This window comes from Oncorhynchus nerka, linkage group LG12 (genome assembly GCF_034236695.1).
Source record: "Oncorhynchus nerka isolate Pitt River linkage group LG12, Oner_Uvic_2.0, whole genome shotgun sequence".
NCBI classification, from domain to species: domain Eukaryota; kingdom Metazoa; phylum Chordata; class Actinopteri; order Salmoniformes; family Salmonidae; genus Oncorhynchus; species Oncorhynchus nerka.
Window position 1 is genome coordinate 49,018,095 of NC_088407.1, and position 26,534 is coordinate 49,044,628.

Here is a 26,534-nt window from a genome sequence, read left to right on the forward strand (position 1 = left end):
GAACTTGTGTGTGAGACTTGACATTTGAATTGTTGCAAAACATGTATTTTTGTTTTCCAGGGTTGAGGTATCAACAGCTGGAGGAACTGAGATTGAGAAATGTAAGTACTCCACATTCATCAAGGCAGTATGCTCAAAGTAATAATACAAAATTCCTGAATGAATGCACAATGCTCACTTTGTAGGCTCGAAAACTCCATCAGAACAGTTTATCATTCCGACTGAAGCAAAGGAGGTAAGTTTAATCATATTTTCTGAGGTCTACCTTGCCTTGGCTTTATAATCTTGACTGAACATTGACATTGATGGCCATTGAAAATGACATTGCTGCTTTTGCTTTCCACAGATAACAGACATTCCTAATATTGTACCAGAGGAGGCGATTATTGAGGAGCAGATAGTGGAGTTCAGTGTCACCATAGCAGACTCTGGCTACAGTGAACTTGTTCTGAGTGACCCTGCAGCTCCCCAGTACCATGACATCACACAAGATCTCCATGATACGGTGAGGAGAACATAGAGGAAAAGTCTTAAAGGCCCAGTGCAGTCAAAGACTTGATTTTCATGTGTTTTATACATATTTCCATACAACAAGGTTGGATAAATACTATGAAATTGTGAAAATTATGATAATGCTTCAGTGTATGTAGTTTCAGTGTATGTAACGTGAACACAGGGAGTCGGGAAGCAAGTACAGGGAGTGCAAATGTAATAATAAATAGAACATAGTACAAAACAAGAAACACAAAAAGTGTACAGACATGAAACAGAAACAGAATCAATAACGCCTGAGGAAAGAACCAAGGGGAGTGACAGATATAGGGGAGGTAATAGGGAAGGTGAAGGAGTCCAGGTGAGTGTCATGAGGCACAGGTGCACATAACGATGGTGGCAGGTGTGCGTAATGATGAGACAACTGGCGATGTCGAGTGCCGGAGAGGGCGAGCGGGTATAAATGGGACAGTGTAAGAGCTGTTTGAAAAGACGGCATGGAATTTCTGCCTGTTTTTGGTGGGATGGAGTTTAGGCCTGCCCAGTGAAATCACTAGGTGGTAAATTAGTATTTAGACAAATAAGAAACAGTTCCAAACCTATCTACCTATAACAGCCCGTTTTCAGTTTTAAGACCACTCCCAAGCTGCCCCAGCTAAATTCTTGCTTGAGAAATTGCTTTTTGCTAAGAAGCTATTTTTATTTTTTTACCTTTTTAATTGAAAACAATCACAGTAAGGTACTTAATTGTTACCCAGACATGATTTTATATTGAGATAAAAACAACTGTATTGGACCTTTTGAGAATGTTGAAGTAAATGAGCTTTTATTTCAGAGATGGGTTTAGTGAACTACATTCGCACGATTAATAACCTTGACTCGACTGAGACCTGTCAACTCATAATGCCTAGGCTTTAGCTCAATGGGCAAACGTAGATCTTGTGTCTCAGAGATGAATTGTGTTTTGTGCCTGATGTGTTAGATTATGAAGACATTCCATTCACGTGTAAGAATTTGACTCTGAAGACAGGGACATTTATTTCTGCTTCTCTCACTGAACGAGGACTTTTAGGGGCCCGGGGAGAAAACGCAACATTCTTCCCATACAAAATGTCGAAATGACATCAGTTTGACCAGTTTTAAGGAAATTAAAAGCTGTGAAAACAATCAAACATGTTTCTGATAAGATTTCAGTCGCTCTTGGATGCATTTATATGGTTGAAATACTGTCAGCTTTTATGTAACAGTGTCAGTCTATGAAAAAGTTTGAGGTCCCTACTTGCGCATTCGCATTCTCTCAAGAAATGTTGAAAGAAAGAAATCATATTTCTCCACTCCTGTTCCCGAGACTAAATGAACATTTGGTGTACCATTTTAGTTAATATTATAATTGGCTACATGTTATATGTTATAGGCATACAGTACAATCAGTGTCCAGATTTCAGTTACTATTCCATTTGCCCATCTGAACTTCAAAGGTACGCAAACCAGGGCATGTCCCGCCGCACCCGTACTTTTTAAAATATCACACTCTTAAGATAATACTTTCATTGAAAGAACTGTTGGCCGGAAATTAGTTGGGCGTTGTGTGGGACAATCCTTACAATCCCTCACTGTATGCTCCCGAGTGGCGCAGCAGTCTAAGGCACTGTATCACAACCGGCCGTGATTGGGAGTCCCATAGGGCGGCGAACATTTGGCCCAGCGTCGTCCGCGGAGGGTTTGGCCGGGCTGGCTGTCATTGTAAAATAAGAAATTGATCTTAAAACCTCTTATGGACCCCTTAACGCTCAAATCCCATTAACGGGATAGATCTGACAACATCCGGTAAATTGCAAAGCTGGAAATTCAAAAATACTAACTAAGTAATATTAAACATTCATGACGATACAAGTGACTTACACCATTTAAAAGATAAACTTCTTGTTAATCCAGCCGCTTTGTCAGATTTAAAAAAGGTTTTATGGCGAAAGCATACCATACGATTATCTGAGGACAGCGCCCCGCATACAAAACCATGAAAAACATTTGCCAACCAAACAGATGCATAACGAAAGTCAGAAATAGCAATAAAATAAATCGCTTACCTTTGAAGATCTTCATCTTTTTGCAATCCCAAATGTCTCAGTTACACAATGAATGGTTGTTTTGTTCGATAAAGTCCTTCTTTATGTCCCAAAAATGTCAATTTATTTGGAGCATTTGATTCAGAAATACACCGGTTCCAACTCGTCCAATATTACTACAAAGTATCTAATAAGTTACCTGTAAACTTGGTCCAAACATTTCAAAAAACGTTTCTAATCCAACCTCAGGTACCCAAAAATGTAAAATAATCGATAAAATTTAAGACAGAATAATCTGTTTCCAATACCGGAGAAGAACAACATGGAGGGTGCTCCTGTTCACGGGCACCAAAAGACTAGAGTCCTTCTGAGTGACACATGGAAAGAATAGGACTACTTCTTAATTTCTCAAAAGAAAAACATAGAACAATTTCTAAAGACTGTTGACATCTAGTGGAAGCCATAGGAACTGCTCTCCACCCTCTCCGAGATCCTCCTCTCCACCCTCTCCGAGTTGGGCATCTCCGGCGCGGCCCACGCTTGGATTGCGTCCTACCTGACAGGTCGCTCCTACCAGGTGGCGTGGCGAGAATCTGTCTCCTCACCACGTGCTCTCACCACTGGTGTCCCCCAGGGCTCTGTTCTAGGCCCTCTCCTATTCTCGCTATACACCAAGTCACTTGGCTCTGTCATAACCTCACATGGTCTCTCCTATCATTGCTATGCAGACGACACACAATTAATCTTCTCCTTTCCCCCTTCTGATGACCAGGTGGCGAATCGCATCTCTGCATGTCTGGCAGACATATCAGTGTGGATGACGGATCACCACCTCAAGCTGAACCTCGGCAAGACGGAGCTGCTCTTCCTCTCGGGGAAGGACTGCCCGTTCCATGATCTCGCCATCACGGTTGACAACTCCATTGTGTCCTCCTCCCAGAGCGCTAAGAACCTTGGCGTGATCCTGGACAACACCCTGTCGTTCTCAAATAACATCAAGGCGGTGGCCCGTTCCTGTAGGTTCATGCTCTACAACATCCGCAGAGTACGACCCTGCCTCACACAGGAAGCGGCGCAGGTCCTAATCCAGGCACTTGTCATCTCCCGTCTGGATTACTGCAACTCGCTGTTGGCTGGGCTCCCTGCCTGTGCCATTAAACCCCTACAACTCATCCAGAACGCCGCAGCCCGTCTGGTGTTCAACCTTCCCAAGTTCTCTCACGTCACCCCGCTCCTCCGCTCTCTCCACTGGCTTCCAGTTGAAGCTCGCATCCGCTACAAGACCATGGTGCTTGCCTACGGAGCTGTGAGGGGAACGGCACCTCAGTACCTCCAGGCTCTGATCAGGCCCTACACCCAAACAAGGGCACTGCGTTCATCCACCTCTGGCCTGCTCGCCTCCCTACCACTGAGGAAGTACGGTTCCCGCTCAGCCCAGTCAAAACTGTTCGCTGCTCTGGCCCCCCAATGGTGGAACAAACTCCCTCACGACGCCAGGACAGCGGAGTCAATCACCACCTTCCGGAGACACCTGAAACCCCACCTCTTTAAGGAATACCTAGGATAGGATGAAGTAATCCCTCTCACCCCCCTTAAAAGATTTAGATGCACCACTGTTCCACTGGATGTCATAAGGTGAATGCACCAATTTGTAAGTCGCTCTGGATAAGAGCGTCTGCTAAATGACTTAAATGTAAATGTAAAATGTAACTGCAATTTGGGTCCTAATAAATCGGGTTTCCCATCGGGGATTCGCCTGCCATATCAGTTCTGCTATACTCACAGACATTATTATATCAGTTTTAGAAACTTTTCTATCCAAATCTACCAGTTATATGCACATCCTAGCTTCTGGGCCTGAGTAATAGGCAGTTTACTTTGGGCATGCTTTTCATCCGGACGTCAAAATACTGCCCCCTAGCCTTAAAAGTTTTTAACTGACTTGCCTAGTTAAATAAATAAAACAAAATATATACAATTGAAGTCAGAAGTCTACATACACCTTAGCCAATTACATTTAAACTCAGTTTTTCACAATTCCTGACATTTAAGCTAGTAAAAAGTCCCTTTCTTAGCTCAGTCAGGATCACCACTTTATTTAAGAATGTGAAATGTCAGAATAACTGTAGAGATAATGATTTATTTCAGCTTTTATTTATTTCATCACATTCCCAGTGGGTCAGAGGTTTACATACACTCAGTTAGTATTTGGCAGCATCGCCTTTAAATTGTTTAACTTCGGTCAAACATTTCAGGTAGCCTTCCGCAAGCTTCCCACAATAAATTGGGTGAATTTTGGCCCATTCCTCCTGACAGAGCTGGTGTAACTGAGTCAGGTTTGAAGGCCTCCTTGCTCGCACACGCTTTTTCAGTTCTGCCCACAAATCTTCTATAGGATTGAGGTCAGGGCTTTGTGATGGCTACTCCAATACCTTGACTTTGTTGTCCTTAAGCCATTTTTGCCAGAACTTTGGAAGTATGCTTGGGGTCTTTGTCCAATTGGAAGACCCGTTTGCGACCAAGTTTTAACATCCTGACTGATGTCGTGAGATGTTGCTTCAATATATCCACATAATCTTCCCTACTTTATGATGCCATCTATTTTGTGAAGTGCACCAGTCCCTCCTGCAGCAAAGCACCCCCACAACATGATGCTGACACCCCCGTGCTTCACGTTTGGGATGGTGTTCTTCAGCTTGCAAGCCTCCCCCTTTTTCCTCCAAACATAACGATGGTCATTATGGCCAAACAGTACTATTTTGTTTCATCAGACCAGAGGACATTTCTCCAAAAGGTACGATCTTTTTCCTCATGTGCAGTTCCAAACCATAGTCTGTTTTCTTCCTGGCGGTTTTGGAGCTGTGGCTTCTTCCTTGCAGAGTGGCCTTTCAGGTTGTGTTGATCGTTTTCCTGTGGATATAGATATAATTTCCTCCAGCATCTTCACAAGGTCCTTTGCTCTGTTCTGGGATTGATCTGCACTTTTCACACCAAAGTACGTTCATCTCTAGGAGACAGAACTCGTCTCCTCCCTGAGTGGTATGACGGCTGCGTTGTCCCATGGTGTTTATACTTGCATACTATTGTTTGTACAGATGAACGTGGTACCTTCAGGCGTTTGGAAATTGCTCCCAAGCATGGACCAGACTTGTGGAGGTCTACAATTTATTTTGGCTGATTTCTTTAGATTGTCCCATGATGTCAAGCAAAGAGACAAAGAGTTGGAAGGTAGTCCTTGAAAAACATCCACAGGTACACCTCCAATTGACTCAAATGATGTCAGTTAGCCTATCAGAAGCTTCTAAAGCCATGACATAGTTTTCTGGAATTTTCCAAGCTTTTTAAAGGTGCAGTCAACTTAGTGTATGTAAACTTCTGACCCACTGGAATTGTGATACAGTGAGTAATAAGTGAAATAATCTGTCTGTAAACAATAGTTGGAAAAATTACTTGTGTCATGCACAAAGTAGATGTCCTAACTGACTTGCCAAACCTACAGCTTGTTAACAAGAAATTTGTGGAGTGGTTGAAAAATGAGTTTTAATGACTCCAACCTAAGTGTATGTAAACTTCCGACTTCAACTGTAACTGCGAACGTCTAGCAACCCAAAGGTTGCGTGTTTAAATCTCATTATGGACAACTTTAGCATTTAACCAACGTTAACCAGGTAACGTTAACCACCTAGGCTAGCTAATGTTAGAATTAGCTACCTAGCTAACATATCATACAAAATGGATAATGGATATCCACAAATGAATACATGCCATACGAAACATAACCTATACTAATTGGAGTGTCATGGATTTCCGTTTACTATGTTACGTCTACCCTTGAGTCCAGGTTGAATGACTGCCTTTTGCTAGTGTAGCAATACTAATGGTGATTTTCCATCTAGACTTGCCAGTGTTTGGCTCCAAGTCAGAGCAGATCCGTCGGAGCCATGGCCCAGTGAGACACGGGTCCAGGCCGGGTTTGATGGAAATAGAAAAGTCTGAGCCTTTAGGGTAAAACGCTGAGGTAAATTCTCAGTGGAAATGTGCAGTGACATCCCAAATGAGCTTGTGCTTTAAAGGAGCTTAGGATAAAAGGTAGACAAAGGGTAAAGCCAGCAATGTATTGGGCAACATCAAAAGACTGCATTAGATTTGTAACCCCAGAAAGATAAAGTGTGTAAACCTCATGAATGATTCCTAGAGAAAATGCACCCCTTCCGGATAAAGAAGAAATTCACAAAAGCCTGACAGCGCATAGAGGATTCTACAGTGACAAATCTATACTGAGTGCACAAAACATTAGGAACACCTGCTCTTTCCATGACATAGACTGACCAGGTGAATCCAGGTTAAAGCTATGATCCCTTATTGATGTCACTTGTTAAATCAACTTCAATCAGTGTAGATGAAGGGGAGGAGACAGGTTAAAGAAGGATTTTTAAACCTTGAGACAATTGAGACAAGGATTGTGTATGTGTGCCATTCAGAGAATGAATGGGCAAGTGAAAATATTTAATTGCATTTGTAGGGGGTATGTTAGTAGGTGCCAGGCACAACAGTTTGAGTGCGTCAAGATCTGCAATGCTGCTGAGTTTTTCACACTCAACAATTTCCCTTGTTTGTGAAGAATGGTCCACCCAAAGGACATCCAGCCTACTTGACACAACTGTGGGAAGCATTGGAGACAACATGGGCCAGCATCCTTGTGGAACGCTTTTGACACCTTGTCGACCATGCCCCTACAAATTGAGGCTGTTCTGAGAGCAAAAAAAGGGGGGGTGCAACTCAATATTAGGAAGGTGTTCTTAATGTTTTGTACACTCAGTGTACATTATACTGCAGGCCACTGATTTGTGTTTGCTTTTTCTCTGTGTTGGCTACATCGTTTCCAATTGCGTGATGTTATTTTGTTTAGAGTGATTACTGCCCCAGTGAGAATGCTAAACATAACCATCAGATGTCTCTCTTTTCCACAGATGGTTCACGTTTTTGACAAACTTCCTGGTTTCAAAAATCTTCGTGTTTTGGGATTTCGGTTGGTTGAATTTCGGTAGGTTGTTCAGGGAAATGTGAAAGTACTAGGAAGTGAGCCAAATCTTTCATTTAATTGAACAGGCTCCATTAGTCATAGCATCACTGCTCAGAGAGTGTACTGTATATGTCATTAGCAAAGGAAAAACAAAGCAGTGATATATTAGCCAGAGTTATTTCAAACTTTGGTCTTTGCTATATTTGCTAAAATACTAAGATAGGAAATACTGTGAGAAAGTCATACTATTTCTCCAATATAAGCTCTGCTTTGTTGACAGATCTGATGATGTGTCAGTCCGCTATGCTGTGGTGTTTGAGACGAATGGAGAAGACCGTGAAGAAGAATCTGTTTCCACTATAGAACCAGGCACAAGAACAAGGACAGTTGTTTACACAAATGGACACAAACTGAAAGATATGGTTTCCAAGGCCTTAAGCGTGGAGACGTCCCTGCCTGTGGAAATACATACACTCAGTTTTGAACCTGGTAAGCTTCATTTAAAGCTCAGGTCAATTGGGATATAATCATTGAGGAGAATGCTAACTTTTCATTTTCCCCCTTCAGATCCCACTGTTTCTCTAAGAGAGGAGTTGGAAGCGACAACCTTGGTAACCTTGCCAGAGGAGGGTGTCGTGAACACTGAAGGTTTTTTCCCAACTGTTGCTGTCGGAGAGGACTATCTTGAGGCTTTTACAGACATGCCTGAGGAATACGTAATTGTCCCTTTCAGTAACTCAGTTATTGTTCTTCCTGCTGAGGCTACCACTGCCTCAGCCCCAGATACACCCCCCGCGGATATTAGTGAGGGTCCTCCCTCAGTAGAAGCAGTAGAGGAGACTGTAGTGGATGCTAGAGATGAGACAGTTGATGAAGAGGCTACAGATGAGACACTTGGCATAGAGGAGCCTCCAGTGGATGTTACAGGGGAGAAGATTGAGGTAGAGGAAACTGTGGATGCCACTGAGGAGACAATTAACATGAAGCCTGCAGAGGATGCCACAGAGGAGACACTTGATATAGACGAGACTGTGGATGCGACAGAAGAAGACTACCTTTGGGTTTGGCCACCAGTAGCAACAATGGCGGCCATTACGGAACAGCCTGCCACTGAGGAGACACTTGATGTAGAGGAAACTGTGGCTGCGACAGAAGACTACCTTTGGGTTTGGCCACCAGTTACAAGAACGTCTGTTATGAAACAGCCTACCACAAAATGGATTACTCCCTTTCCTCCTGAGAAAGATGTTGTAGATGAGGAAACCCTCCCAACTGTTGAACCTGAGGAAGATGAAGGTAACATTCCTCTTATAACGCGAGTGACAACATTTATGGGAGCATTTTTTGATTTTAATTTCAATCTTTTTGATTGAAATGGATTTGAATGTCATTTTCTGATATTTTTTGATTTTCTTTAAAAGGACCCACAACTACTGAGGCGGCTTTAGAGGAGCAACTGGACAGAGAAAATCTAATTATCACCACTACAGCATCTCTAGACGTAGAACCTGCATCCATCGGAACATTCACCACTGCTACAAAATCACAAACCATGCCTTCATCGGAGGATGACATCATCCAAGCAGAGCCTGAGGAAATTCCCTCTGCATCTTTTCCCCCTATAGCCCATGGACCTTCAGAAGGAGGGGACACCACCCGAGAACAGGAACCACTTAAGACGGACGTGGATATGTCTACTGATGACTCTGACATGCAAGAAGACATAGAAAAGGTAGAAACGGACGGTACAGAAGCAGCCAATACGCTGGATGAGTTTGGCAGTGGATTGGAAGGTCCATTTGAGTCCACTGCAGCCCCTGGACTCAGACACATGAGCACCCCTTTAATGGCCACTACTGAAAAGGACAAAGAGATGGTGGTTTTCTTTAGTTTGCGAGTCACTAACATGATGTTTTCCGAGGACCTGTCCAACAAGAGCTCTCCTGAGTACAGGTCATTGGAGAATACTTTTCTTGAGCTGGTAGGTAGATACAATTTTGTGCTCGATATTATGTTTCTGCATGCCTTGTTGTCATACCTGTATTTTTAGCTCCAAACTGTTTGATAATCTAATTGTGCAGTAAGTAATGATTGGATGTGGTTTGAAGTGACACCTCAGTAAGAACTAAAGATTTGAGTAGCCCCAAGTGACAAGAGGCTATTTTGTAACATAGACAAGTGATGTAAGCCTTAAGGCGTCTGCATTAGAGGTCAACCGATTATCATTTTTCAATGCCGATACCAAAAATAGCCGATTTTTATATACACTGCTCAAAAAAATAAAGGGAACACTAAAATAACACATCCTAGATCTGAATGAATGAAATATTCTTATTAAATACTTTTTTCTTTACATAGTTGAATGTGCTGACAACAAAATCACACAAAAATTAAATTAATTTATCAACCCATGGAGGTCTGGATTTGGAGTCACACTCAAAATTAAAGTGGAAAACCACACTACAGGCTGATCCAACTTTGATGTAATGTCCTTAAAACAAGTCAAAATGAGGCTCAGTCGTGTGTGTGGCCTCCACGTGCCTGTATGACCTCCCTACAACACCTGGGCATTCTCCTGCACAGTCTGTGGTGCAACGTGGCGTTGGTGGATGGAGCGAGACATGATGTCCCAGATGTGCTCAATTGGATTCAGGTCTGGGGAACGGGCGGGCCAGTCCATAGCATCAATGCCTTCCTCTTGCAGGAACTGCTGACACACTCCAGCCACATGAGGTCTAGCATTGTCTTGCATTAGGAGGAACCCAGGGCCAACCCCACCAGCATATGGTCTCACAAGGGGTCTGAGGATCTCATCTCGGTACCTAATGGCAGTCAGGCTACCTCTGTCGAGCACATGGGGGGCTGTGCGGCCCCCCAAAGAAATGCCACCCCACACCATGACTGACCCACCGCTAAACCGGTCATGCTGGAGGATGTTGCAGGCAGCAGAACGTTCTCCACGGCGTCTCCAGACTGTCACGTCGGTCACATGTGCTCAGTGTGAACCTGCTTTCATCTGTGAAGAGCACAGGGCGCCAGTGGCGAATTTGCTAATCTTGGTGTTCTCTAGCAAATGCCAAATGTCCTGCACGGTGTTGGGCTGTAAGCACAACCCCCACCTGTGGACGTCGGGCCCTCATACCACCCTCATGGAGTCTGTTTCTGACCATTAGAGCAGACACATGTACATTTGTGGCCTGCTGGAGGTCATTTTGCAGGGATCTGGCAGTGCTCCTCCTGCTCCTCCTTGCAGAAAGGCGGAGGTAGCGGTCCTGCTGCTGGGTTGTTGCCCTCCTACGGCCTCATCCATGTCTCCTGATGTACTGGCCTGTCTCTTGGTAGCGTCTCCATGCTCTGGACACTACGCTGACAGACACAGCAAACCTTCTTGCCATAGCTCGCATTGATGTGCCATCCTGGATGAGCTGCACTACCTGAGCCACGTGTGTGGGTTGTAGACTCTGTCTCATGCTACCACTAGAGTGAAAGCACCGCCAGCATTCAAAAGTGACCAAAACATCAGCCAGGAAACATAGGAACTGAGAAGTGGTCTGTGGTCACCACTCCTTTATTGGGGGTGTCTTGCAAATTGCCTATAATTTCCACCTGTTGTCTATTCCATTTACACAACAGCATGTGAAATTTATTGTCAATCAGTGTTGCTTCCTAAGTGGACAGTTTAATTTCACAGAAGTGTGATTGACTTGGAGTTACATTGTGTTGTTTAAGTGTCCCCTTTATTTTTTTGAGCAGTGTATATTTGTTATCATGACAAGTATTACTATTATTTTTTTAACGTTTAGTTAACCAGGCAAGTCAGTTAAGAACAAATCCTTATTTTCAATGAGGGCCTAGCAACAGTGGGTTAAATGCCTGTTCAGGGGCAGAACGACAGATTTGTACCTTATCAGCTCGGGGATTTGAACTTGCAACCTTCCGGTTACTAGTCCAACGCTCTAACCACTAGGCTACCCTGCCATATAGCAATGTGGCGGCAGCATAGCCTAGTGGTTAGAGCATTGGACTAGTAACCGAAAGGTTGCAAGGCTGTCATTGAAAATAAGAATTTGTTCTTAACTGACTTACCTAGTAAAATACTGAATTAACCCTTTTATTTTACCTCAATATAATACATAAATAAAATCTAATTAGTCTCAAATAAATAATGAAACATGTTCAATTTGGTTTAAATGATGCAAAAACACAGTGTTGGAGAAGAAAGTAAAAGTGCAATATGTGCCATGTAAAAAAGCTAACGTTTAAGTTTCTCGCTCAGAACATGAGAACATATGAAAGATGGTGGTTCAATATTCCCAGTTCTTCAATATTCCCAGTTAAGAAGTTTTAGGTTGTAGTTATTATAGGAATTGTGAAGCTTCGACTATTTCTCTCTATAGCATTTCTATTTCATATACCTTTGACTATTGGATGTTCTTATAGGCACTATAGTATTGCCAGCCTAATCTCGGGAGTTGATAGGCTTCAAGTCATAATCAGCGCTGTGCCTCAAGCATTACTAAGAGCTGCTTGCAAACGCAGTAAAGTGCTGTTTGAATGAATGCTTACGAGCCTGCTGCTGCCTACCATCGCTCAGTCAAACTGCTCTATCAAATATCAAATCATAGACTTAATTATAATAAACACACAGAAATACGAGCCTTTGGTCAATAATATGGTCAAATCCGGAAACTATCATTTAGAAAACAAGACGTTTATTCTTTCAGGGAAATATGAATCCACTCCGTATTTTGTCGAACGGGTGGCAACCCTACGTGCTGTTACATTGCACAACCTTCAATGTTATGTCATAATTATGTAAAATTCTGGCAAACTAATTACGGTCTTTGTTAGGAAGAAACACAGTTCGCAATGATCCAGACGGCCCAAACTGTTGCATACACCCTGACTCTGCTTGCACTGAATGCAAGAGAAGTGACACAATTTCCCTAGTTAATATTGCCTGCTAACATGCATTTATTTTAACTAAATATGCAGGTTTTAAAAAATATACTTCTGTGTATTGATTTAAGAAAGGCATTGATGCTTATGGTTAGGTACATTTGTGCAGCGAATGCGCTTTTGTTAAATCATCACCCGTTTTGCGAAGTTGAATTAGGCTGTGATTCGATGATAAATTAACAGGCACTGCATTGATTGTATGCAACGCAGGACAAGCTAGTTAACATAGTAATATCATCAACCATGTGTAGTTAACTAGTGGTTATGTGAAGATTGATGGTTTTTTTATAAGATAAGTTTAATGTAGCCAGCAACTTAACTTGGCTCATTGCAGCCACAAGGTCCTTTTGACGCTGCACTTGCGTAACAGGTGGTCAGCCTGCCACGCAGTTTCCTCATGGATTGCAATGTAATCGGCCATAATTGGTGTCCTAAAAGTCTGATTACCGATTGTTATGAAAACTTTAAATCTGCCCTAATTAAATAGTCCATGTCTGTAATCGGTCGACCTCTAGTCTGCATACTAGGTTCGGTTTGCTCCTAGCAGAACTCGGCTAGGCGAAGCGAACGTCTATGCCTTGCATACTCCCTTAAAAATACAAATTGCTGTTTGTCCCTCATGAGAAGCCGTACAACAACATAGCCATAACAGTTCCTCAAAATAGCCTGAACTATAAAAAATTTAAAAATCAAGAAATCTGTAATTAATGTTGAAGTTAGTTGCACAGTTTAACATCTAACTAAGATGTTTGGTGCAGTACTTCTCAAGTGAAACAAATTGCATGAAAACTCTTCCTCTATGGTATATATCTTCTACATACTGTGCGGGACGGAAACAGGATTCCCAAAAAATGTAACAAAAATCTCCCCAAAAACTTCCAAACTACCAAAAAATAAATAAATAAACTAAATAAAACAACATTTCTGAACCAGATCTGATCCCGACACAGGTTCAAGGGGAACCTGGGAGGGCGGGTCTTCCAGCGACAGTACCCCTTACAAGTCTTCAGATGTAAAATCCTTAAGTCCCAACAACTTTTCTGCCACAATAATGTCCAGTTTCTTAGACCTCTTTGAGACTTGTGCCGTACAGTTTATAACTGTGGCAATGAATGCCACAAAATCCACCTTTTTATCACACAGGATATCTTTTGACTGGCAGCAAACATTTAATACAGGCTGTGATGCATCCACTACCATATCTTCACTAGCATCACTTGTTTTTTCAATTATTTTAATCGCCTCCACATAGATGGCCTCCTGAGTGCGCGAGGCGTTACTACAGACCCTGGTTCGATCCTGGGCTGTATCACAACCTTCCGTGATCGGTAGTCCCATAGGGCGGCACACAATTGGCCCAGCGTCGCTATGGGAGGGTTTGGCCGGTGTAGGCCGTCACTGTAAAATAAGAATTTGCTCTTAACTTACTTGCATAGTTAAATAAAGGTTCAATTGAAAAGGAGATTCAATTGACCGCTCTAACTTTTTCCACCTCAATCTCCTTCATCTCCTACAGGGCACTCCAGGAACTCGGAATCATGATCCCCACCACAATTGCTTTTACACACCGTTCTTCAATATACTCTGTCTGTCTGCACACACTAGGAACGTGGCCAAATCTTTCACAATTCTTACACTACAATGGTTTGGGAATGAAAGCTCTTACAGCGTATACGACGAAACCATGCTTCACATGCGTAGGTATTTGCTCTTTATCAAAAAACAACAGGACTGACAGACTTGATTATTTTTCTCCATTCACCCAGCGGGTCAGACGCCGGGCACCAACCACACCAGGAAGTTTTCTTCATCAAAATAAGACTGGTCACTCTGACAGACTCCACTTTTCCCAGCGCATACTTCAGCATTTTCGACACCTGAAATGGGTTTCCCACATATCCATCTTTACTCGACAAACACATCCCAACAAGAAGCGATTCATTATGAATCATACACATATCCTCCACTCCCATTTTAGAGTAGAGGATATGTGTAACAATTTCCTTTTTGTTCCAGTTTTTGCAACTACTGTTGTCCATTGAGAACATACGTCTTCACCAATTTTGCTTGACCCGCTGCTTGATTCAAACTCAGCATCCAATTCTGCCATCTTTTTCCTGGACCGGAACCTGGACCGGACCGGAACCAAAACTTATCGTCTCTCGTTGAATGACAACAAACACTTAATTGAAGATTGTCTACTGTTGACCAATCACGATGAATGGGTGTAGACTTCAGCTACCAAACTTCGGCATGTCTCAAGAAAAGATAGGGTGTGCTCAAACAGCCCCCAAAAAGCCTGCCAAACACCAAAACGCTGTCATAATATATGTCCAAACTGTTTAGACTGGGACGCACACGGTTAGCTTTATCCTCACTGGTGCTATATCTTAATGCATTGGTGGAAGTTCTCACAGTTCATCAGAAGTCCTGTCCATATAAAATCTGGCTACATTTGATTTTACTTAGAACCATTTCTCTGAGCACAGACACTCACCAAATCCTGGAGCCAATAATCGGGGACTGGAAGACAGAGAACGTTAGCTTCAATATCAGTATTTCCATATTGGAACTACATCTTCCAAGCCTCAGAGAGAGCATGACCTATCTATTTTCTATATTTTCTGTACATACAGTTGAAGTCGGAAGTTTACATACACTTAGGTTGGAGTCATTAAAACTCATTTTTCAACACTCCACATATTTCTTGTTAACAAACTATAGTTTTGGCAAGTCGGTTAGGACATCTACTTTAATTTTTCCAACAATTGTTTAGAGACACATTATTTCACTTATTTCACTGTATCACAATTCCAGTGGGTCAGAAGTTTACATACACTAAGTTGACTGTGCCTTTGAACAGCTTGGAAAATTCCAGAAAATTATGTCATGACTTTAGAAGCTTCTGATAGGCTAACTGACATCATTTGAGTCCATTGGAGGTGTACCTGTGGATGTTTTTCAAGGCCTACCTTCAAACTCAGTGCCTCTTTGCTTGACAAGCTGACATCATGGGACAATCAAAAGAAATCAGCCAAGCCCTCAGAGAAAAATTGGAGACTTCCACAAGTCTGGTTCACCCTTGGAAGCAATTGCCAAACGCCTGAAGGTACCACATTCATCTGTACAAACCAATAGTACGCAAGTATAAACACCATGGGACAACGCAGCTGTCATACCGCTCAGGAAGGAGATGCGTTCTGTCTCCTAGAGATGAACGTACTTTGGTGCGAAAAGTGCAGATCAATCCCAGAACAACAGCAAAGGACCTTGTGCCACTGGCCGTCGCAGGTCCATTTGTTATTGTTTTTGTTTTGAGGAAATTAGCATCCAGCATCGTGGTAAATTTTTTTTAAACACTTCTATCTCGCATGCAGTGATGTGCAGTGATGACCGAGGGAAAAAACTGTGTTCGTTGTTTACAGTAACGTCTTTGTTGTAATATCCCAAACGGACGTGGCAGTTTCATCGCTGTGGATTTCAGCTTTAAAAAGTTTAAAAACAGTGTCCGAACCAAATATTTGCTGGATTTATTTTTATTTTTAGGTACATCCAACTATTGTTGACAGCTTAGAATTTTGCTGGGAATAATTATTTATCTTGCAGGAAATTCTCCATCTTTTGTTCCATGATGGGAGTGAGCTTTATTAATCTCCCTTATAGCTAACTGTATGTGGACAGCCCTGGGTGGTCTGAATGAGGGGTCCCAGTACTATAGGCAATGTTTGCCTAAGGGGGTTTCTGACTGAGTAAGAGGCTTTAGGTAATGCTGGTTAGCACAAGCACAACACATGTTCTACATGAGTTCTCTTTTTTAGTGGTCTCAATCCGCTTAGTTCAAGATCAGTCAATTGTGTGTGTTTTTAGTGTGCACGAACATGCATGCATGAGATTTTAGGTACATATTTTGAGGATCTAGGCAGGGTTACAGCTAATGGCATGGGTAACTCAATTGGTTCAAGTGCACAAGAGCGAACAAGTGCTTAGGGAGTGAGCTTTTCTCCCAATACAAGTAGGTTGTAATGAATTGGTACGTCGTCACACTGTATACGTCTGCCTAGTCAGCTCTACCATTGCTATGTTTGACAGCCATGCCTAGTACAAACTATAATCACTTAAACCCATGAAAGACAAACTCTGCTCTCTTTTAGAGATGTGAATTCATACCAATTGCAATTGATTCTTTGGATTCTTCCAACTTGCACTCATCGATATACACCAGTGGAAGTAATATCTGTTGCTGTTTTGTATTTAGTTTGACACTGGGAAATATACTTGTATTCTGCAGAAGTGCCTTAACTTCGTGTTATGTAACGTCAGCAGCCTTGAACTTGGGATGTACACTGAGTGTACCAAACAATAGGAGCACCTTCCTGATATTGCCCTCAAGAACAGCCTCAATTCGTTTGGGCATGGACTCAACAAGGTGTTTAAAGCGTTCCACAGGGATGATGGCCCATGTTGACTCCAATGCTTCCCACAGTTGTGTCAAGTTGGCTGGATGCCCTTTGGGTGCTGGACCGTTCTGGATACACACGGGAAACTGTTTGACGTCAAAACCCCAGCAGATTTGCAGTTCTTCACACAAACCAGTGCGCCTGGCACCTACTACCATACCCCGTTGAAAGGGACAAAAAAAATATGCCTTACCCATTCACCCTCTGAATGGCACTCATACACAATCCTTGTCTCAATTGTCTGAATTAATAAAATGGTTCACCAGGACATCAAAGAAGAACCAGTAGATACAAGTGTAACATTTGAACAAGTAAGGGCGGGTTTGTCATAGACTGCATGCGATTATATTCTGTAGGTTTGTGTACATAATTTGATATTTAGAAAAACATTATTTTAGTGACATATTGTACTCTACAGTTTTCAGTTAATTTCTCAAACAAACAAGGTTATTGCTGTACGGACCTAGCTTGAGCAAAGCAGGATGTTAAGACGAAAGCACAGCGAGGATGGCTAACTTGTTGATTTGAAATGTTAAGACAAATGGATGTACAGTGTCTGAGAAGTGCACCTGTCTAGCAGTCCATTTGCTGGAGGCCTTACTATAGTATGGAGCATGGTGCTCTGTTTGTGTGGTAAATTAGGTTGTATCAGGCCCATGGTGACCTGGCCTCTGCCTGCCAGTGATAAGTGGAGTAACCAGATCAGTTAGAACTCCCTAATGCCTCGTATCTCTTTGTATACAGGCATGGAACAGTTGAGTTAAGGCACCGTGGTCTCTCCTCAAAGTAATTGGTTTTCCCTGCAGTTACTTGTCTAAACGCAGGTGCCTTACTCTTGAAGACTGAGTTCGCAGCTATAATAGCAATGCTCAGTCTTATTCTCCCTGGCAGTCAGGGACATTTAAAAAAATTGCCAATCACGTTTTAGAAATGGACATGATAAATGGAGATTCCATAGATTTGGCTAAAATACAGAGCTCTGTTTCTTATACATTCTCTGTTTCTTATATTTGAACCTTTTTTCTCTTTTAACGTGGAACGAACACTGCTTGACTGTCCATAACACCTTACATAATAGTTGCTAACTAATTCTGGGTTTTGTGCTACATTTGGTAATGTTGATAATTTCCTTGTAATTTGCAGGATTTAATTATTGTGATGAATGAGATTATGTATACATGCATTTTATCAGTTAAAAAAAACCCTGACCTGAATACAACTGCTCAGTTACAACCTGTATAGATGTAGAACTGGCAGACTGTGTGGTCCTCTACAGCTTTTGACGTGTTCCAGATAATGTTCTCCAAATCTTGGTCCTGGGAGGAAACAGATGTGCAGTTTTGTTTGAAATGAAAAGGTCAAATGAGAGACAAAAGTGGAACTTTTTAATAAAACATTAAATTGAACTTTTATGCTCCCAGGAGCCAGATTTAATTCACTAGTCCTTTGTGGAGATGGCATTGGTGATGACCTTCATGTAAAATACTGTATGTCAAATTGTCATACCGTGTCCCAAAATATCATAATAATTTCGGATCGAAATGGTATGTTTGCCATCAGTTTATTGAAACTAAAAGCGAATCAAATCAGATAATTTTGAATGTCAACAGAAATAGTAGTCAAATTACCATGAGAGTGGAAAGACAAATGTGACTAAAAGAAAATTGACGAAGCATTAAATGTGTGCTCTATACATACTACATTTGTTATTTCCCCTCTTTTCCAGATTCTCCCATATCTGCAATCTAATTTGACAGGATTTAAGCAATTGGAAATCCTCAACTTCAGGAATGGTAGTGTTGTGGTGAACAGCAAGATGAAATTAGACAAAGATGTGCCACATAACGTGACACAGGCCGTGCACTGTGTGCTCGAAGACTTTTGCAACACTGCGTCTAAACGACTAGACATTGAGATTGACAGTCGCTACCTGGACATAGAACCTGGTAAGATATCTCTCTCTATATTGGCCTCAGAAAGTCCTCTCTCCTATGTGATGGGGGATATCATAGACAGAATCAGCTCCTATCTAAGTTATGGCGTACCAGAGGTCCCATGTCTTAATTATACTGTACTTCTAGAACGCTCAATCTAGAAAGGTCAAAAGAATGCATGCCACAGCTTTGTCCTCTGCGAATCATGTCAAAAATTATTCTCCAAGAAAGCCTCACAAGCACTTCTCTGGCTGAAACCGAATCACCTGCACCTTATTTAAAGCAGACGCCTTTATACATATCAATCAATGTGTCCTCTAGTTTGACCTTTGCATGTGAGGACAATGAAGGAACAAAACAGGGAGAGACAGGCGGACAGCATTTAATTAATGCAAATGATTTATCGTCTTACTCATTTCAGCTGACCAAGCAACTCCCTGCAAGTTCTTGGCCTGCAATGAGTTTTCCCAATGTGTGGTAAACCGTTGGACCCAGGAGGCTGAGTGTTTGTGTGACCCTGGGTACAGCACTACGGATGGCCTGCCCTGCCAGAGTATTTGTAACCTGGAGCCACACTACTGCTTCAACGGGGGCCTTTGTGACATCATCCAGGGCCATGGAGCCACCTGCAGGTACCACCGAGCTAAAGGATCACGCAAACAGAGATGGCTATGGTCCTAACCAGTGGATGCTGCCGAGGGGAGGACGGCTCATAATAATGGCTGGACTGGAGCGAATGGAGTGGCATCAAACCATGTTTGATGTGTTTGATACCACTCCACTCATACCGCTCCAGCCATTACCATGAACCTGTCCTCCCCAATTAAGATGCCACCAACCTCCTGTGGTACTCACCATTTACAAATTGAAACACTGACAACAGCTCTTCTTGATGTTGTCTAGCAGTAAAAAAAAAAAAAGTGCCTAGAGGCATTGTTCAATCAGAAAGGCTTTTTGATGCATTGTCACCATAGTAGAAGACCAACAGCTGATAGGGTTGACTCTAATCCTGTTTTCTCTTTAACATTTAGATGTCCTGTCGGGAAATACTGGCACTATCACGGAGTGCGCTGCAATGAGCTCGTGTTGCTGCCTGTAGACCCAACCATTTCCATAGCCTTCCTGGTGGGAAGCCTTACCTTGGTTTGTGTCATCATAGGCATCTTGGTATTCATAAACAAGAAATGTATCGGGACCCCAAAGACCGTGACTTTGGTGTAAGCAGGCCTTTTGAACCTTTATTTGTTTTAGGGAGTTTTGCTCCGATAGCTCTACCAGTTGTTGTTTTACAGCTTTGTTATTACAGCCCTTTCTCCTTCATATTATAGGCACACTCTTGCTCCCTATGCCTTTGAGAACACATTGAGAGTGAATCCTTTTTTTGAAAATGACAATGGTGTCTTGACTCAAGTATCCAGCATAAGTACCCCATCAACATGGAGTAGTGGTGCTGGTTCTTCCCAAACAGAGCAAGAAGCTTTTCGCTCAATTGAAAATATACATCTAAGTATTGAGCTAATCTATATAGCTCAATTGGCCCCATGTTCTAAATAAACAAATACTACTAATTCAAACCTTAATCACCTAATATCTACTGACTCTGCTTTATGACAAATTATCATTACGAGCCCCAGGAAACAACTTAGTATCCTTTCTATAGTAAGAATAGGGTTGACAAAATAAGAAAAAAGAAGAGCTTAAATCTTTGAGATTTAAAGTAAAGCTTTAAGGAAGTGAAGTACTCACAACAAAAATGTTCTGTGGTATATCTTTAAAATATTCAGAACGGATTACATAAAGGCTTAAGAAAACACTCAGTGAGCACGCAACGCATTGCCTGAGGAAGACCAATAGGTTGAGACGCGGTGCGTGCTCTCCGAGTGTTTTGTTATGTGATACGTTTTATTTTTTGAAGATAAAGCACTGAGTACTTTCCTTCATTAAATCTCTTTTTTCAAAGGAGCTCTCTTTCCTCGTATTTTGCATGATCTGCTCTTTTGCCCTCCTTTTCTTTCCACTCTCTTATGACTTCAACAAACATTTGGGGTGGTTAGTTCCTTCAACAAACTCTGAAGGAACACTTTACTGCTTCATTGTACAGTGAGATATACTTTCATACACTAAACCCATGCAAAAAATATCCTCATGATAGTGTGTCCATGAAATTGGTTGAACCCTCAATGATACCATCTAGAGATTAAATGTCTGTCTATATATCAATTTGTAAAATATCTAAATCATGTGCTCGCATTTCAATTCCCCTGCACTTATTGGCCAGATTATATATCTATTGTATTGCAGGGATTTTTACTTGAGATCATTTGTGGTCATGGTCAGTGTACCCAAAAACATCCAAGCCCTGGTTGATTTGAGGTCAGACATTTTAGACTACTACGGTAGATGTGGTGCAGTTTCAAGAAAATACTCTATGCCGAACCATGCTGGGAAGGCAAAGGAAGGGATACCTAGTCAGTGGCACAATTGAATGCATTCAACCTAAATGTGTCTTCTGCATTTAACCCAACCCCTCTGAATCAGAGAGGTGCGGGGGGCTGCCTTAATTGACGTCCATGTCATTGGCGCAATGGGGGGCAGTTGTTGGGGGTTCGAACCAGCAACCTTTCATTTACCTGCCCAAACCTCTTAAAGGCTAGATTACCTGTAGTAATAGAGCCATGCACTTGTAGATGTCCGGTGTAATACTCATTTATCATTGCAGAACAATATTACCCAACCCCCACCCTCAATTATGTCTCCCCTTGAAATTATATTTAGTGCCAAACGCTTGCCTGCTTACCCTTTTGCTCAGCCTTTTAAAACGCTTCTAGTGAGTTCCTTTTGAACTATGAACAGTGTAAAGCTGTGTTTTTCTTATGCTTTGACACAGATCCCCAGACAGCGCGACACAACCAGACACGACAAGCTAGTCTCTGAAATGGTAGATTTACATCACCGTATACCACACAACAAGGTAAGGCCAAAAATCTGATCTTGGGCTCAGTTTGAATGAGTCATATTGTACCATGTGCAAATATGTTTATATATGACTTTAAATACTTCCTTGGAAAAGCATTTAAAATCATTAAGGTAAGACATGAATTGATAAGGTTGATTCAGATTTATTTCTTAACCAAATCATATTTTTGAGCTTTCCATTGTATTTCTTCAAATCAAAAAGTATGATTCAGAAAATGTACAAGTAAATTAGTGGTTGTGACATTTTCCATCTAACATGAGCATAATTACTTACGAGTAGCAATTATTTTAAAATGGATGTGAATGATAATTGCAATATTACTACAAATTATTCACCAAATGATTGTCTGCAAAATAACCTAAAAACAATAACCTAAAAACAATAACCTAAAAACAATAACCTAAAAACAATAACCTAAAAACAATCATAATGTATATTGTTTGTAATATACACTGCCGTTCAAAAGTTTGGGCTCACTTAGAAATTTCCTTGTTTTTTAAAGAAAAGCTCTTTTTTTTCCTCCATTAAAATAACATCAAATTGATCAGAAACACAGTGTAGACATTGTTAATGTTGTAAATGACTATTGTAGCCTTCATTCCTCAGAACAAGAAGAGACTGACGAAGTTGAGGAGAAAGTCTTTGTTTCTGGCCATTTTGAGCCTGTAATCGAAACCGCAAATGCTGATGCTCCAGATACTCAACTAGTCTAAAGAAGGACAGTTGTATTGTTTCTTTAATCAGCAAAACAGTTTTCAACTGTGCTAACATAATTGCAAAAGGGTTTTCCAATGATCAAGTAGCCTTTTAAAATGATAAACTTGGATTAGCGAACACAATGTGCCATTGGAACACAGGAGTGTGATGGTTGCTGATAATGGGCCTCTGTACGCCTATGTAGATATCCCATTAAAAATGAGCAGTTTCCAGCTCCAATAGTCATTTACAACATTAACAATGTCTACACTGTGTTTCTGATCAATTTTATTTTATTTTAATGGAGAAAAAATGTGCTTTTCTTTTAAAAACAAGGACATTTCTAAGTGACCCCAAACTTTTGAACGTTAGTGTATGTAATTTAGTCTGGCATGCTATAATCAGCTGTTTTAGTCATTAAGGGATAATTTCTCCTTGACATTTAGCACATATTAATTTATTTTAAGTGGGTGTTTAATAATGACATACCGTTAAGCATGCATCATTTAACTATTTTAATTGGGGTATATTTATGTAATTTACCACTATTTTGGATATATTATTTCACGTTTCAATATGATTACAAATGTTATATGCAATTTGTGACATGGAATAACATTTGGTATACCCTTTTTCACTTGTCCTCTTTTCAGTTGTGGTGACCACCAAATGAATACTGAACTTGTTGCCTGTTAAGGGCTTCAGATAACGAATGCTCTGAGGTAATTGTTCTTTGATGGCTCATCTCTTGCCAGTCTACACACAGACTTTAAAAGCAACATAAGTCTTGGTTGCTTTGAACTTGAGCTGTATATTCATGTCATGGCAGTGGACTCCTCTATTACTGGAATTACATGGTGAAATGTACCTAGGATAGGACACATAATTTCAGACAGCTGTGTGGATATTAAATGCTGGACTAGAGGGTTGTTAAACTGTACAAATTAATGGCTAGGTTATATATTGAAGGCTAGGAATGTTTTTCCAATACTGTATATCCTTCACAAAGGTTGTTTTCTTTCCTCACAATGAGGAATATATTTACACATTGATACACATGGTGGTATCATGACCATAGATGAGATGGTTGTTTCAATGTTATTCTAACTTGTGTTCAGTGTCCCAAAAAGAAAATGAATGTGAACTTTGACTCCAGTCTTGTTTTGAAACAATACTCTTGAATATGATTATAGCCTAGTGTTGTGTAGGTGAAAAAATGTAGCAATACATCTGTGTGAAGAAAGTCAGTCCTATACTACATTTCCACCAATTACTTGTGTTTTGAGTACAGGATGAAAACACACTTGGAGGATGTGTAAATATTTTTTTTACACTCTTACATTTGATAGTAAAAAATAAAGTATTTTCCTACAGTTTTTTGGGGGATCAATTGGTTATTTCATTGAATTGCTAACACTCACAATGCATTTCAATTGTTTTTCCATCATCTGATTCTGGATTCTCATGATTTATTAGAAGATCCATTCAAAGTCAAGTTTGTATTTTTACTGCCCTTCATGGCTTCATTTGGATCAGTAATACAACATGAGGACCACCATTTTTTCCATCATTCATTCTTAATCAGTCATCTTGTTAGATACTGTAATCAATTAGCTAGTCTAAGCCGTTTAGTGAGGTACTAACAGAAGACCTGACTTAATGGGCAAGTCTTGCTATTAACTAGTCTACACAATGATAAAAGGTTGAATGCATTTATTTCCTATATTGCAGTGCAATACTAAGCATACAATTGAAGTTGAATCTGAAATTGCAAAACCATTTTAATATACAGAAAATAATACCAACAATTAGATCACTCATTATCAAATTCTAATTGGGGGTTCACAATGAGATGATTTACTCATGTCAGAACGTCAAGGATAGGCAAAAGTCAAGCAATCTAGATTGAAAGACCAATACAAATCACACCTAGCAACATTAAACCTTCAATGTTATTAAAATAGTTGGACAATTCGGTTTTTAGTGTTTTATATTAGTGGTGAACAGAAAGCACTTGGGAGTTCCCTCTATGAAAAGACGTTTACAATTTCTTTTAAAAAGGAGTTATTCGATGAAAATACAATCTGTCACTATGGAATACAAATGGTGACTGATTTCTTTCACTATGCCATATTCGGAAAGTGTATATTTTCACTATGTCCCAAAGAGGTTTGTGCTCTAATTAACCTCCTGTATGGTTAACGATGACATTCAAAATACAGTCTTCGACATGTCGTAAACAAGATATTTTTGAGAAATATGTCATCTGCCTTCCTATGAATCATCTATCATTGCAAAAGTCCTGCGATGTTGTTTTTAAAAGATGTGAGCTGGTGTGTTTTCATTGTCATGAAAATACAAAATGTAAAATAAGCTTTCTTAAAAAAAATTAACAGCAACAAATTTAACATCAAGGATACAACCTGCCCCCAGCATTATGGAAATACCAGCCCTACAGACAGAGGAACATTGCAGCTGCATTATCCTGAAAATGTGTCGACAAAATCAATTATTCCTAGAGCTCTCCAGTCATAAAGCCAAATATTTGAAACTTATCAATACCAATAAAATAGTTGAGGCCTCGTAGTAAACATTTCATTCAATCGTAGGTCATTGCTTGAGGACGAGATGTAAATTGGTATGTATATTCCCAACAAAGAAACAAAACCAACATATCTAAGTTAAATGTTTAAATGACCTCAGTGAGATAACCGTTAGCCTCAGACTGCTATAATAGGGAATGCTTCTGCTTTTATTTACTGCATTCTTTTTGAGCCCATGGACATGGGTGCTCCTCTGGTTCACTGGAGGAGGTTCTGCAGCATAGCTGTGGCGTATGTGGGCCTGGCCTGTCTGCTTTCGATGGCGTTTCGAAGGTACATGATCCCGTTGCAGCGTTCCCAGACATCCTCAAATTGCCGAGGGAGGATCTCAGCCCCCCTCTTCGTGGTCAGGCCCGTCTCCTCCAGGCTTAGCTCACACATCTCCATGTCATCTTTTCCTAAGGATGTGTGGGGGGAGTGAGAGAGGAGGGACACAGACAGTCAAAAACAGGATTTAATACACACACAGGAAAGGATAACATGACTGAAGAGATTATTTTTTTAGGATGGGATAACCACATTCACAACATGCACTATGACATAGAGCAGAGTTTCATATTACAAACACATCAATGTACATATAAAGAACATATGAAGCTGATCTATCCCGAGGGACCCACCTGCCACCAGTAGGATGGGCTGCTTGTCTGGGTGTAGCTCCATCTGCCTTGCGATCCAGGGCCCGTCAAAGTGGGCGTACCACCAGCCCTTCTTCTTGTTCTGGGGGTCCCTGTACTGGTCACCGGGATGGATGAAGGGGATGCGGAAGTAGCGCTGCTGGCGGTTCATGGCTATCTCCTGCTGCTGGGCGGCCACGGCTGGAGCCGGGTTCTGTTGGGCTGTGTGTGGCGGGTTTGATGTTCTTGTTACTGCCACAATACTGCTTTATTATGACATTGTGTGATTACCGAGGCAAATAAATGTGGAATTCTTTTATTATTATTTTTTGTAAGAGGAACAATACTGTATTTACACAGCAGTGTTTGAAGCAATTCATTTGCTAAATGCTAGAACATGACTGAGTTGAATGATTAAATCATAGGGTGGTGGAAGGAAGCAAAAACACGAAACTCTGAAAATATGGGACATCAAAGATGGCATAAAATACACAAACAATGCTATGGTTGAAAAGCCAGGTAAGCTGCTTTCTCCCCTCTTACATGGCAGACTTGCCAAGACATGCTTCCATTAGCGAGAGAAGAGAGAACTGCAGCCAAACAAAAGGCATATAAAATGGGTTCAACATTGCTTTCAGAAGCTTTCACATCAAGAAATGAAAATGCAGTGAAAGCAACATCTGTTCTGGGTAGCTTTCATGTAACTAAAT

At 41.1% G+C, this 26,534-nt stretch overlaps 2 protein-coding genes across 5 annotated transcripts in view; one reads left to right on the forward strand and one right to left on the reverse strand.

Annotated features, from left to right (window-relative positions):
• Positions 1–23,980, forward strand: part of impg1b (interphotoreceptor matrix proteoglycan 1b) — a 36,135-nt gene extending 12,155 nt beyond the window's left edge. Inside the window, exons 5-16 of the mRNA XM_029675036.2 lie at positions 61–101; positions 186–235; positions 347–505; positions 7,529–7,602; positions 7,862–8,070; positions 8,149–8,877; positions 9,003–9,562; positions 18,724–18,943; positions 19,353–19,563; positions 19,963–20,148; positions 21,819–21,902; positions 23,258–23,980. Of these exons, the coding sequence (XP_029530896.2) occupies positions 61–101; positions 186–235; positions 347–505; positions 7,529–7,602; positions 7,862–8,070; positions 8,149–8,877; positions 9,003–9,562; positions 18,724–18,943; positions 19,353–19,563; positions 19,963–20,148; positions 21,819–21,858 (2,479 nt within the window). The 3' untranslated portion in view covers positions 21,859–21,902; positions 23,258–23,980. The remainder of the gene's footprint in view (positions 1–60; positions 102–185; positions 236–346; positions 506–7,528; positions 7,603–7,861; positions 8,071–8,148; positions 8,878–9,002; positions 9,563–18,723; positions 18,944–19,352; positions 19,564–19,962; positions 20,149–21,818; positions 21,903–23,257) is intronic.
• A 322-nt stretch (positions 23,981–24,302) lies between these two features.
• myo6b (myosin VIb) overlaps positions 24,303–26,534 on the reverse strand; it is a 94,209-nt gene continuing 91,977 nt past the window's right edge. For all 4 annotated transcript variants that reach the window (XM_029675043.2, XM_029675040.2, XM_065025628.1 and 1 more), the window contains 2 exons: positions 25,828–26,046; positions 24,303–25,605 (listed from right to left, as the gene is read on the reverse strand). In XM_029675043.2, coding sequence (XP_029530903.1) covers positions 25,406–25,605; positions 25,828–26,046 — 419 coding nt within the window. In that variant the 3' untranslated portion in view covers positions 24,303–25,405. The remainder of the gene's footprint in view (positions 25,606–25,827; positions 26,047–26,534) is intronic.